The sequence below is a fragment of the Perissodus microlepis genome, chromosome 14 (genome assembly GCF_051167445.1).
Source record: "Perissodus microlepis isolate ML-2025 ecotype Zambia chromosome 14, ASM5116744v1, whole genome shotgun sequence".
Classification (NCBI taxonomy): Eukaryota; Metazoa; Chordata; class Actinopteri; order Cichliformes; family Cichlidae; genus Perissodus; species Perissodus microlepis.
The window spans coordinates 34493758-34508699 of NC_140474.1; the positions used below are offsets into that span (position 1 = coordinate 34493758).

Consider the following 14942-nt stretch of genomic DNA (forward strand, 5'->3'; position numbering starts at 1 on the left):
GATGGTAAACGTTTGCACCTCTTCACTGGACTTCCAGTGTGATGGTTTAACGAGACAGACGTGTGAAGTAACTGCTTATTGATGGACTTAATCCACTAAAAACGTAATCATTGACGATTTTTCTAGAGTTAAACCCACGATTGAGTGGGGAAGGAATCACAGGAGGCTGACAAAACACAAATATGCCTAAAATAGAAGATAAAAACAACTCAGCGGCAAGAGCTAACAATGTCTTGCTCGACTGGAAGCTAGATACTACCTACGTAATGGAAAACCCTAAGAACAGAAAGTCAAGTCCAGCTAAGTAGGTGATGGTGGAATAGAGGCTTTTGCATTCTTTTTGGTCAGCAGTGGATTTTGCCTTGGAACTCTTACATGGACAGAGTTTTTACCTGGTCTCTTTCTTAGTGCTGAATTATGAGCAGTCAACTAGTTAAGTTCAGTGAAAGTAAGGATTGAATTCCTTTAGTGTATTTTCTTTTCTTTTCTTTTTTTTGTGACCTCCTGGATGAACCGTTGATGCTCTTTTGGAATAGCATTGGTAGACCTTCCACTACTAGGAAGGTTCACCACTGTTCCAGGTTATATCCATTTGTGGGTAATGGCTCTCACTGTCTTTTGCTGGAGTGCCAATGCTTGGTAAAGATTTGCAACCCTTTCCAGACTAGTAGATATCACTTGTGTTTTTTTCTCATCTATTCTTAAGTTTCTTTAGATTATATTATGTGTTGTGTTGCCTGCATAGCCTGTTTCACTTTGCCAGATAGGTTCTTGGTAAGTTAGGCCTAGCGAAATTGAACTCAACTTTCCAAAAAGGTGGTTAATGACAGTTAATTTATCATTTAAATTACTTTTTCACATAGGGCAAGGTAGTTTTTTTTCCCTTAATGAATAAAAACACAATTTAAGTTCACATTTTGTATTCAATCCAGTTACCTTTGTCTAATACTAAATAGTGACGTGGGCGAGTAGTTGACTTGCTGACTAATCATGGCTAGTCGGTACCAGACTAGTTGTCTAATCTAATTGTTAAAAATTTAATTGATGCCCAATGCCTGTAAATTATTGTCATAAATGTTATGCAACCATCTGCCACCAGATAGCACATGATTTGCAGGATTTTGTGAAAGCACACATTGTGTTTTGCTGAGGACCACTGAATGTAAACATAATTGTTTAAAGAAAACTGCACAATGCAGAAAACTGTTTTTTTTTTTTCTTGTTTTATTTTGCTTTGTTATTGCCAGGGTCTGCTTTTATGCTTAAGTATTATGCTTGGTTTGTTTTTATTACTTTGGTTAAAGTAATAAAATTTAAAGGTTTGCTCTCATACAACACAGTATTAACAAAAAAGCTAAAGCTACCAAGTCTAGAGAATGCTGGAACCAAAATCTGAAAAAGGAGAACTCTCAAACACATCTGCATATGCTTGGCAGTCACCCCAAAACAAGAAATCTGTGTTCATTAAACAAAACAAAACTTATTTTGGGGTGGCTAGCATTCATGAAAAGTCAACTTCTTAGTAATAGTTCACTATAAGTAGTGGGATCTATCTCTGTACGTTTATTGTGAAAGATTTGCACAAGAAGTTGCTGCATTTACTCTACAATGTGCCAGAGCTCTAACAGTTTGCCTTTCCCAGCAGAAACTGAGATTAAGAATTTAAATTTGGGTCATATTACTTTTATGCTAGAGCTCGTCACATCTGGGCAACAAACATTAGTGGTCATAACATCTGCTCTCTTTTTAGATCGCTTGAAGTATGAGTCAAAGAAATCAAAGTCCAATCATTCAACTAGCTTGGAGAATTCCACAGGTAGATATCACTCATCAAGATTTCTCTGCTAAGCTACTTTGAGCTCTGTCTAAATTGTACAGAGTACTGGTTTATGTGTTTGTGCATTCACTGTGTTAGCTGCATCAAAAATTTGCACTCAATATATCACACTGTGCATATTTACGTTTGATATATTTGATCTTCAGATGCATAAGTGTACTGTGTGGTAGTGCTTCTGTGTATGTGTGCAGGAGACCAGTACTCTGGAGCTTCCATGGAGGCCATCTCAGATGATGCATTCAGAGACAAACTCAAACACATGGGCAAATGTAAGTCTGCTGATTTACAGTAGTATTATTGTTTCGCAATACCTACCTAGCAGGATGGCTGCTGTGTTTGCTTCGGATTACTCCTCACCCCCCCACCCGACCCTGTGGCTTGTCACGTGTTCCATAATGTTGTGCTGTGGACATTTATGTGCTTTTTTGTGCAGAGGAGTTTTTTTGTTTCCTGTTCTCTTGCTGTCCTCCCAGGAGCCCAGCATGAGTAGAGGTCTCTTTTTTTCCTCTTGTACTTTCCCATTGTAGTGTATATTTCAGTGTTTTTCTGTAACGCTACCGATCTCCGACCTGTATCCCCATGTGATGTCTGTGTTGTGTGTGTAAGGTCGGGGGGGGGGTCCTATTTCACTGCAGGGCAACCTGCACGTGGCGAATAAAGCCTTGATTGATTGATTAGTATTTATAGTCATTTTGTAGTTTGATTAATGGAGCAGGAAGTTGTTTTTTTCACCTTCAGCAACAAGAAAGAAGCTGTTTGAAATTGCCAGAACATTTTCAGAAAAGACAAAGAGAAGAAAGTCAAAAAGGAGGACACTCCTGAAGCATCATTCGTATCCTTTATGTAAATGTGGTCAGGCTGAGATTCTTGTATTTTTAAAAAGGTTCCATTTCATGTTGTGAGGCAGTACAGTTAGTTAGTCTGTCCTTTTCTACATTAAAGAAAGTGTAGAGAATGCGACAGTGACCTAAACTGTTTGCATTTTTCCTAATCGAAAATCTTGGATGACAAATGAAGTACAGGCTCTGGTCAGAATTCGTAACTCGGGCTGAGGGACAGCACTACCAGAGCCAACCTGAGGAGGGGCATCGAAATGGCGAAGGAGGGCCTATAGGAGAGTGTGGAGGCCATCTTACTGATAACATCTCCTAACAGGTGTGGAGAGGAATCCAAGCCCTCACCAAATACAAAGGCCAGAGCCCCCCAACAGGAGCCTCAAAATTGCAGAGGAGCTCAGGCAGGCATCCTCACCAGATTGTTCAACCTTTCCCTGATTCATGCCACTGTTCCCACCTGTCTGAAGGCCTCCACCATCATTTCCATCCACAAAAAGCCTGGTATAGACAATCTCAAAAATGACAGACCTATAGCCCTCATGTCTGTAGTCATGAAGTGTTTCGAGCAGATAGTGTCTCCACCCTTTTGCCTACAGAGCAAATCAGTCCATGGACAATGCCATCAATATCAACCTTCACAGAGCACTGAGCCATCTGGAGAGCATGAAGAGCTACATCAGGATAATCTTTGTGGACTACAGCTCGGTGTTCAACACCATAATCCCAGACATCCTCAGCACCAAACTGGACCACCACCACCACATCCCACTTGCTTTGTGTTATTCAAAGGTTATTCAGAGGTTATTCAGAGGTTGTATGAAAGTACGAGGTAGTTTAGTGCAGGCAAAACAGTTAGTTTGCAGTAGTGTGGTAATATTTAAAGTAATGCACTATGTTGGACTGTTGTAGGCATCTGTGTTGTTCATGGTCACTGTAACAGGCATTTTAAATTTAAACTGATGATTAATTCAGTGAATTTGACCTTTATACTAGATTTATGCTGTGTAGAGTTTGGAAATCAATCATGATAGCTCATGTAACACATGCTTGTATCTTGCTGAATTCAGTTGAAACCAAAAAGAACAATAAAACTTAGAGCAGCACAGGTTAGATGACCACAGGCTGTATACAAAATAATCTGCTGGAGCACACAACAGAAATCACTGTGAATGATTTCTAAGTTACTCCTTGCTGCACCACTACAATTGATCTTAGGTTTCTCACACCTGCTGAATCCCACTTTAACCCATGAGTATACTCACTTAATAGGACAGGCATTTGTTAAATTTTGTTTGTTTTTTCTAAGCTTTTTTTCCCATAATGTTTGTATTCCAATAATATCATTTTATTGGTATATTAACATGGCATAAGGTTCTGTTAGCTGTCCTCAGTAATAGCTGGTAGATATGTCCTTCAATAAGCTACTTTTTAAATTGCATTTTTACTGTATTTTGGATATTTCAGAGGCTGTACTTTTTTATCAGTACTTTTACAAAACCATCTACTGAAGTGACAGATGTGCAGTTTTGCCACCTCTGGTGGACCAGTGTTATTCATAAGGAGCTAAGCACCATCATTGTTGTCATATTCTGAGAAAAGCAGTTCCATAGTCTGTGCCATTGTTACCAAGGTTTTTGGTTCTCATATTATTGCTAGCCATGCATAAGCTTCCATAATTGCATTTATTTCTCCATGTTTGTGAGTCCATGAACTCTGAGAGATTGATCTGGCTTGCAAGGTCTGAGTTTTGTGGCTCTTAACTAAACTCCTTTCCAGATTGGGCACAGCCAACTCTACAGCCAATCTTCTTGATGATGTAGAAGGACACCACTGTGGTAAGAAATCATGTGAACCATACAATGCTAATGGGTTTCATGCTATAATGTAGAGGAGTGTTTCCTGACTGATCTAGCTTAAAGGTCAGATCTCAGAGAGAGAGAGTAATGGTTAAAGCATAAAGCACCCTAACAGTGATTCTGTGTTTTCAATCCTTGCATTAAAACACAAAGATAAGTAACTGAGCCACATTTTAGTTTTAAAGAATTAGTCCTAACCAACTTTGTGGTGGGCATAGTTCCAGTTCGGAAATTCAGAAGAGGACTGGTACAGAACTTAAGCAATGTAATATTTTGGCATATTTGGGTTTGGCGGCAAAATGTGTCTTAGCCAGTTTCAAAAAAGGTTTTAAAAACCTAAATAACTTTCTGACAGGAAACTGAACTTCTGACCACATTAGACATAATTTGTCTTCTTTTCCAAACTCAGCTGTGTGTGGATACTTGCATAAAGGTCACAAAGGAACCAAACTACTCCTTTAATGTGAAAAAGCAAATCTGACACAGGACCTGATGCAACATGTCCTTCGGTACGACCATAATGTCTGGTTCAAATGAAAAACATGTACAGGAGGTAGTCAAGAGAAGGACACAGGAGTATCTTCAGCTGTCTGTAAAACACAGTACAGGCTCTGTCATTGTATTGATTGATTGATTAATGCAGTAAAAGTACTGTCATATTTACCACCTGAAAAGGATATGATTGGCAGCAGCTTGATTTTTCAGCATGAAATGAAAAATGAGTAGCCAATTTTGTTTTGCCTTTGTTTGGGAACACTGTTGTCCGTCTTGCCCTAACCCTACCTAAAATTTAGACTGGTAACTCAGGAGGTAGAGCAGGTCTTCTACTAATCACAGGTTATATATCCTTGGGTAATATACTAGCCTTGAGTTGCTCTTCAGTGCATCCATCGAAGTATAAATGTGTGAGAATGTTAGAGCACTTTTTAAGTTTTTTAGGTGCGCATGTAACTGTTCATTTACTTTTGTGTGTCCAGAAGAAGATGGCCAGCCTAGAAGAGCAAACACTCAGGAAGAAACTGAAAAACGCAGTGAGACAATATCATGGTAAGATAATCTTTTGTTATTTTTACAGTTCTGAGTCTATGTATAGTGGCCACTTTATATATCCTGCATCATGATTAGGGCTGGGCATCGATTTCAATTTCTATAACTGATTTGATCCAGATTTGATTCAATTTTGACTCCGACAGTCATAAATATTCTAAAAGAATATGGATATGTACAGATAAATGATCAGAATTATATCTATGTATAAAAAACCAAAGCTGATAATGTGAGACGGTAGTAACTGAGGATAAAACACAGAAAAATATAAAGGAGATTTTGCTGGCCTCGCTTATTATGGCAGATAAATATTCTGCAATAGATCAAAATCTGAAGAAAACCATAAATCAACATATGAACATTAACTGCTGCTGCTGAAGTGCTGAAGTTTTATTGGAGACATAGCTAAGCATGTTGCAATTTGGCATAACTTGTAAAAGTTTACATTTCTTCGGTATTAAAAAGTAGAAAAAAACAAACAAAAGCAAAACAGCGGCTGACGGCACTGAACACAACAGTAGACTGGTGCGTAATAAGCAAGCGAATAATAAAGAAACAGAGAAATTTTTTTTATAGAAAACTGTTCTTGAAACACACTGAGAGAGAGCTGTGCACGAAGCGCAATCTTATCATGATGGAAGCAGAGCAGCAAAAGTAAGAGGGAACTAATGACGATGTTTATCAAACATGAAGCGTAGTTTTGATCTTCTTTTGCTGCTGGTTCAGTGAATTTTGGTTGGAGAGTGAGGAAACCTGCAGCTTCATGTGAGATGTCAGCTTTCAGCACCCGACGGCAATTCTGCCGCCGAGTGTGTTTAGATCTTTGTGCCGAAACCTTTTACTTGCTTTCACGTGCTGTTTTAGCTCTTTGGCGGTTGTGCAAGTAGTTTTGTGAGCTTTAACCTGAGATTTCTAGCATTTCTGGCAAAATGCATTTATATTTAAAAATCGATTCAGGATTTAATGAATCGATATCGCATTATTCAAACTAAAAAAAAATTGAATCGGGTAAATCTTTTTTTTTGTGGTTTTGTTTTTTTTAACCCACACCTAATCATGATGGAGAAGATGTTCTGTGACCACATTTCCAGTTGCATGGGGACAAATAAGTGTCATCTGCAGTGGTATCTGCATCCAACTGTCCTGAAAGGTGGGACCTGTGTCCAAAATGACACATGCACAACTGCTTCTTCTCACCCATAATGGGAAACACCAGCACCTCCACAGGAGCATTCAGTCTTTACAAGGACTGCCAAGGATAGAGGTGGATAAAAAAAAAAAGATGCTTCTTCGAGAGGAATACTGTTACGGACTCTCAAGATCAAGGGTGATGTGCAGAGGAGTGGGAGAGAACTACGTGATGGTGGTGCAGGACATATGTGGGGAGGTGTGCAATAGGAGTGACATATGGGTTAAAGGTAGGGGTGGTATGTGATGATATTATGATCGGTAGTGGGAGTAAGAAGCAGATGGAAGAGTTCCTGGTAAAATGGAGGTATACACTGGAGAGACTGAATTAAATTAAATACTTCAGATCCATGTAAAGTGTCATAGTATGGGCTCAAATTGTGGTCATAAATATTTTGTACTTGTAAATCAGGATTTGTATGTGTAAAAAGAATTTGTGTGTGCGTAAAAAAAGATTTGTGTGTGGACTTAGCCAAAAAAAAATACGTGTGAAACTCTGCAAGTTACAAGTACGAATTTTGACCCTACTTTTCTTCCTTTCATCTGATTGGCCAATGTTATGTCAATCACAAATTTAACTATCCAATCAGAGAACAGGTGGGTGCTTTATGGAGCTTCAGGTCCTTGAAGGGAATAAATGCCCTTTTGCATGCCAGCCCAGCGTTTTCCTTCATCACCACGAAAAAAAACCAGTCTGTGGTGGTCTCAGTTTGGTGATTTTTGTGTCACAGGTTTATGTGCTTAATACAGGGACCTCCAGAGCCTTTTCAACAGCGCTGCGGACCGCGGGGTGGGGGGGCAGTGTTTTGGAAATGACAGTCTTCACTAGTGGGGATAGTTACAAAGCTTTCTTCGTGAGCATACATGTTTTTATTGAACATTTGAAGAACTAGCAAAAAAAACAGAAACTCTTGTAGAGGACATAAAGTCTGAGATAGAAACGACAAGGAGCAGGTGCATCTAGTACAGGTAGAGCTGCTGCAAAAACCCACAGAGCTCAACAGCCAGCACAACAAATTCTGGATCCTTGGCTTTTAGTTAGCATTAGCAGGACATCCTGCGTCCGATGTGAAAGGACCTCTATGCTGCGCACTGTGACTCACAGCAATGGTCCCGGGTCAGCCCTGACTTTGTGTTAAACTAATCCTAAAGTAATAATGGTATTTCTAACCACTGATATAGCACAACTTTATCCGTTCAACAGCTGCTGAAAGTTACGGGACCTAGCTTCTATCAGATATTTATATAGAGATCCTCCAGCTTCAAACTGTATTACCCTTCAAGGACCTGCAGTTCAAAAAAGCGCCCCTCCGACAGACAAACCCATCTGTTCTCTGATTGGATAGTTAAATTTGTGATTGACATGACATTGACTAATCAGATGAAAGGAAGAAAAATAGAGTCAAAATTCGTACTTGTAACTTGAAACTTGAGTGCGAGAGTTTCACAGGCATTTTTTGGCCACACACAAATCTTTTTTACACACACACAAATTCTTTTTACACATACAAATCCTGATTTACAAATACAAAACTGATTTACAAGTACAAAATATTTATGACCACAATTTGAGCCCATATCATAGAGTCCAAAAGAGGGGTGAAGAGAAGAATGCAGGCAGTGTGGCGTGGGTAGGCATAAGCATCAGAGGTGACTTGTAACAAAAGGATAGCAGTGCAGAGAAAGGGACCTGCTATGGTGTATGTTTCTGAAATGTTGACACGAACAAAAAGGAGGCTGGGCAGGAGGTGGCAGAGCTGAAAACATTTTAATATTTTCATTGGGAGTGATGAGAAATTAGAAAATGATTATATCAAAGAAACCACTCAGGTTGATTGGAGACATAGAGCGATGATAGAAATATTGGATAAAAGATATTGAATGTGATCTTCTGTGATCACTTGGACTTTTCAAAAGCTTCTTTTAAAAAAAGAAGGAAAAAAAGGCACAGATTTTGTTTTGGTATAAAATCATAATCATCTAGACTCTTTGCTTTTCAGATCCTCCCGTGCTGCTCCATATCGGTTTCCAAGGTGACTACAGCATCACCCATGGGCAGTGGTTTTCTAGCTCGTGTTGTTCCTACTTGCTCCTGTCCAAATCATCTGAAGAGTTAAGACACCCCTGCCCACCCCTGAAAGAGGAATCAGACTGTTCCCAGCCACTGGGCAAAAACTTTGTAAATGCATAATCTCTGTGTTCTAACATTTTATTGATATATCATTTTGAACATAAAGGAACACACGTTATTCCTTACAGTATTTGTTGATGACTTCTTTTAATCCACTGTGGAGGAATACTAGCATAGTGAAGCTTTTTCCATATAAACCCTTCTCCAGTCCTGTACTACAGCATACTAGGCATTTCAAATCCAAAGTGTGAACATGCATCTTTATATACACTAAACCATGTAGGGCTTTTTTTTTTTTACTTCGTTTTCTCAAGCATTGTAATATTTAGCTTTTTATGTAACTGAATTTTTTTGGTGTACAAATATTGTGGTTGTCTGTGGCTGCCTAAATGTCAAAATGTCACCATGGACAAAATAACCATTAGGCTGTGTTTTTAAAGAATGGTGTTCTGGGAAATAAGGGTGTTGCAGGGTATGGAGCAGTTTACTTTTTTTTTTTTCTTTCTTTTTTTTTTTTTTTTGTTTGGCAAGGTGAAATTTTTCAGTTTGTGTTGTTGTCTATTTCAGTAGTACTGTAGGCACTGTGCTGTTCGAACATTAACCCAGGGTGACCAACTAGAAGCTGTCAAGCCAGGGAAAACATCAGCATCTTATTAGGCTTCATAAGGTTAACTGGTACACAAAGTCCTTCACATACATTATTGTCTAACCCAGTCTGCATGCAAATTTGGAGCTTTTAGGCTATGGCCATTTAAAGGTGAAATGACAGGAATGACTAAATTTGAATAAAATCTTCACAGTCACCCCTCTCCATTGAGTTTGGGCCTTGAGTTTGGCATTTGTCATTGTTGCCATCTTGTTTTATTTTATTTTTAATACATGATCGAAACCCAACATTGGAGATGGGAAGTTATCAGCTAATACTACCTAGTTTAGTTGGTGAGGTACGTCCATTATTCACTTCGATGTCAATTGGGATAGCAATTATTGCTAGTGAAAATAACAAGATGTACTCAAAGGAAACACTGAACACTGAACAAGACATATTTGTAAAACTTGTAATTTGTGTATAGCAGCAAATGACTGACTGCCTGGAAGGTAGGACCAACAACCAATATGTTGAAATGTTGTTAAGTTGATGAAGGTTCTCATCTTGTTCACGGCTTCACCTTGGTAGCTTGAACCCAAGGCACATTCCACCCTTATCGTGTGAAGCCTGTTACTGGTAGGTGACAGAAGAGTCAGGTCCTAATTAGGTGCGAGGTTTCCAAAAATCTTCATGCAGATCATTTTTTGTCTTTATTTCCTGAAGGAAAGCATATTTACAAGTGATGGTTCTATAAACAATGAGATGGTTGTGGGTTTGTGAAATCTGGTGGCTGAACAAAATGACAACAGAAAAAAATGTTTGTGGGATTTTCATCTTCATCTTTCTACTGTTTTTATTTGCACGTGTAGCTGTGAACCTATTATGGATTGTTAATTGTAATGTTGGGAAGAACAAAAGAAATCAAACAATATGTAACTGCTTTAATTTAACAAATGGGTTTAACAAAAGTATTGCAACCAGTTTGATGACCAGGTGATGCCTGTTCTCATATCATTGCATGATAAAGTAATCCGATAAAAGATTCAGATATGATTCCAAGGGTTGAACTTATATTTGGCATCTTTTCCCCTGTATTCTCAATATGAGGTCCAGAGATCTTGATGCACAGGAAGCAGGCCATAATTTGGCTTAAAAACCAACTTAAATCTATCAGAGCAAGCAAGAACTTTGGTAGTGACCATATCAGAGATGTGGTACATTCCTAAAAAGCAGGAATGCACTGGCCATGCTCACTGGCCACAGAAGACAACTAAAGTGGATGCTTGTTGTGTACTCTTTCCTTGATTTAGAAAAACACAACATCTAGCCATCTGCCTATGATTGTCATTCTCTGCAATCAAGAGATTACTTCACGATTGTGAATAGAGGTTTACAACAAGGTCCAAATACTGGTTACATTCAAGAACAGGGAGTTCAAAATTGAAAAAGCCAGAAAACCTCTTGGGGAGCCCGATCAGTTCTGGGGGAAAAAAGAATCCTTTCCTTTGGAAGATGAAATCAAGATGAACTTGTACTAGAATGATGGGAAAAGGAAATTGAGAAGGTGACTGCAGTGAATGCTGATAAAAACAGTATAATGAATTCTGAAGTGTGTGGCTATGATGTCTTCTCAGATTCAAACAAATACTGCAAAATTGATTGAATAATACATTTAGCCAACTTGGTCACATATTCTCAACTTGACATAGCATGCTTTTTACCCCTAAACGGTAAAAGGTATTGTCATCACCCCGCCGGGCAGGAAGATAGGTGGGCCTTGAAGTTTGTGAATGCAATATAGGTGCTTCAAGTTGATACCCTTGGTACATCTTCTAAAAATCTTGGACAAATTTTAATCTCAATGACGTCAACCTCAAGGTTAAAGGTCAAGATTTCTGACAGTATTGCAATGCAATAACGTGAGAAAGAAGTCACCTAGGGTTCTCAAATTGATGCCATAGATGCATCTAACAAAAATCTCAGCTGACTTTGAGAAACCATAAAACTTCCAAGGAAGTAATTGCAGCATTTAGTGATGTCTGTAGATTCTAGACTTGGGGTTGTCATGTGCTGCAAAGGTCATCTAATTTTTGAAAACACATTTAAAGTTATGTTAGCTTCTTTAATTATTTATGAGATTCTGTAAATGTGGGACTGTATATAAACTTTGCTGTGATAACTAGACAGTCAATGCGGTAATTCTCTTAATCCTCTTAAATTGTTTGAGTTTAAAGTCCCATACCTATGGACCTACTTGTATGAGTAAACTAACAGTACAAGGCAAGTAAATTGCAGCTTGATAAATAAACCATTCTGGATTTGTCTGCTCTACTGGATTATTTGATGATGAGTAAACTTTACTTGTCAGTGATGTCAAATACGTAATTTCTCAAAGGACCATTGCAGTGTTAAATGCATGTTCTGGCCAATTACTTTGCAAAGGTTCATTTTGAAGTTCGGTTTGTCAGTGTCTCATCAATATTGACCTCACTAGTTTTGTCTTTTTCAAGAAACTACCTGATGTATCACAAGTAGCAGATAGATAAAGATTGGCTGGTAAACCTAGTGCAGCATTTGGCCTCCAAAATTGCAGATTTTGTTTTGTTTTGTTTGTTTTTTAAAAGAAAACAAAAACTCAAGAATTCATGGTGCCTTACAGGAAGTTTTCAGACCATATTGAACATAACTTAACATGGATGTAACAGAAGAATTTAAGTTATGGATGTCTGTCTACACATCACAGCATACAGAACCTGTGGTAATCCTTTCCATGGTCACTGATGTCAATGGGTCTATCTTTAGAACTGTGTTTGGACAAAAGAATTTTGTGGTCCTGGTGAAAGAAATGCTAGAAAAAATGTTGATATTATGTCAGTGTTGATTTTAATGTTTGTTTGTTCTTTTGCACCAGGGCAAAACGCAAAAACAAAAACAGCTTTAACAGAAAGAAACATGCCAAACACTGTGCTGGTCCTTTAAGAGATGAGGCTATGTTGTTGTGTAGTAAAGTCAGCAATTTAAAGTATCAATGTTAGGACATATGGTGTATTTTCAAGGGACAAATTCCAGATGAGAATCAGGTGAAGTGTTAGATGAGGTTTTCTGTAGTCCTTGTTTTGTTTCTCATGTAGATTATGTTACTGTAAAATGCAGGTCAAACTGTCAAATTTGAATAAACAAAAGCTTTAATCAGTTTTGTAAAGAGGCAGGAAGCCTGAATGGGCTTTTTGTTTGACCTTTCACCCACTTCCTAAAAACACGTAGGAAATGCATTCAAAATCCTGTTGGCTGATTAAATGTAGCATAATGTGCACAACAGGAATAGTAACAGTAGCATAATGTCCTACAGGGTAGTTGAAGGCAATGCTTGTCTATCTGATTTATATAGGATGGTTGGTTGTTGTTTAAGGATACTTTGTGTTCTCCTCCTCAGGGAAGTCTAACACTAGATATCTTAACAAACAGAAGCACAAAAATCTGTTATTTCACCGAAGCAACAATGGATTGCCCATTTGAAACAGAGACCAGAAATACTTTTCTTTTTCATTTGAACTTTATGAAACAGCCATTTAGCAATAGCAAATCAGGTTTTCTGATTTCAGACTTTTTTTCTGTAATGTTTGTAATGCTATACTCAATAATTAGTCTTCCAAAACACTGAATTCAAAGGATATATATGTTTTTGTTTATTTTTTGTTTTTAGAACCAAACAAACATAAACATCCCATAAAAAACCTTATATTTACTACGTACATTTTTTTTAAATCAGGTAAATACAATATAATTACAGTTGTAACTGAATTATGTTATAGTTAACTAATTTAAAGCAACATTTTTCACTTTAATGTTGGATGTTGAAAATGGTTCAAAATTTGCAGATCAAATCTAAATGTTATCAATTTGATTTATTTTAGTGTATATTAACAACATTAGCGTTCCATTAAAATAAGGCAGATACAAGGAAATTTTCTAACATGTATTTTTGTGGAATATACTAACTAGTAGACTAAGAGCTGAGAAATCCTTTTTACATACCTACATGTTCAGCTGCATCAGTCATATTAGATAGCCAGAAAAAAAAAAACTTTGATACTGGTGAGTTGTTTACAGTGCATATGGGCTTATGAACGCACCTGTAAGACTATACAGAGAGAGCAAGAAACATACAACATGTTGAACACTTTTAAGTAGGTAAAATTTACTGGGTCCCATGTTCTTTCAAATGCAAAACAGAAAACTCTGTCTATTGTTTGATTTCAAATTCTTTTGTTTTTGCACATACACCACACCCTCGTGCTTGTAAGAATGCATTTGGATCTTATATTAGCCAGTCTTGAACCTGCCAACTCGCTAGTACAAAGTCCATGTGAAGTGGATTGTGCCATTGTGTGAATACTGTAGGTAATATTCTAGTGCAATCATTGCTAGAGTATCTCCAGCAGGGTAAAAGTCGGTTATTTACAAATGCATACTAAATGTATACATGTATATGCCCATGTGTATATATGAGAAAGGACAACTGTGGAGAACATCCCAAACTAATTCTGCTCTCTGAAATTTATGTGTGAATACAGCTACAACTAGTAACTTTACAATTTGGCTCAATTGCTTGGTGTCTGAAGAAGGTGGGGATTAGAGAATTTGTTTCTTCCTCATTTTGTGATGGTTATGTAATTTTTTTCTACCCTGATTTGTCTGTAAACTGTATTTGTGAATACATTAACACAACCAATAAAGATTTTTTTTCTATAAAGTAACATTTTGTGTTGCCAGTATACTTTAGGTCATCGCTATCCTGAAAGACGAACTAATACCCCATTTTCAAGTCTAACCAGTTTCTCAGAGGACTCGTGTTTGTAGCATTCATCTTTCCGTCATTCTGGCCACTCACCACATCACTGATGGTCCGAACCAGCTTCAAAACATAATGTTGCCACCACAACGTGAAGGATTGCCATGGAGTTCAATGGAGTACCTGTAATTCAGCTCAAAAACATGAACATTTGATCTCATATCTTAAAATATTTTTTTCTCTTACTCTTTTAGTTTTAAAAACATTTGGATTAGCTTCAAACAGGCTGTAGCTGATGAGATGGCTCCTCTTGTGGCAGGTTTTTCTGTCCTTGCAGAAGTTTTATGTTCATGGTCACCGTCTTGACTATGGCCCTTCTTGCTCAGTTACTCAGTTCTAAAATTGGTAAACACTATGAAGACACTCCGTGGTCACATATATCTTCAATTACAGTTTCTGACACCAGGGAACACTGAAAACGTCATGAAGGTTATTTAAATGTTCCTTGATGTATATACCTCACCTCACTTGGGTTGTGGAAGTCTACAGTTCCATCGATTTGCTTTCTCAAAGCTAAAAATTAATTTGCTTATCTAACATGTCAAAGAAGTGAATGTGTCTGAATAATATGATCCAACTTTAGTAAGTAAACCAATTTTTGAGTAA

The 14942-nt window shown here is 37.7% G+C and overlaps 1 protein-coding gene across 7 annotated transcripts in view; it reads left to right on the top strand.

The window, feature by feature from the left end:
- Window positions 1-14241, top strand: part of cuedc1b (CUE domain containing 1b) — a 30306-nt gene extending 16065 nt beyond the window's left edge. For 4 of the 7 annotated variants that reach the window (XM_084950325.1, XM_084950324.1, XM_084950327.1 and 1 more), the window contains 6 exons: window positions 1751-1816; window positions 2008-2106; window positions 2576-2669; window positions 4450-4508; window positions 5507-5576; window positions 8765-14241. In XM_084950325.1, coding sequence (XP_084806451.1) covers window positions 1751-1816; window positions 2008-2106; window positions 2576-2669; window positions 4450-4508; window positions 5507-5576; window position 8765 — 389 coding nt within the window. In that variant the 3' untranslated portion in view covers window positions 8766-14241. The remainder of the gene's footprint in view (window positions 1-1750; window positions 1817-2007; window positions 2107-2575; window positions 2670-4449; window positions 4509-5506; window positions 5577-8764) is intronic. The other 3 variants (XM_084950330.1, XM_084950331.1, XM_084950329.1) reach the window with 2 other exon arrangements.
- The last annotated feature ends 701 nt before the right edge of the window (window positions 14242-14942 follow it).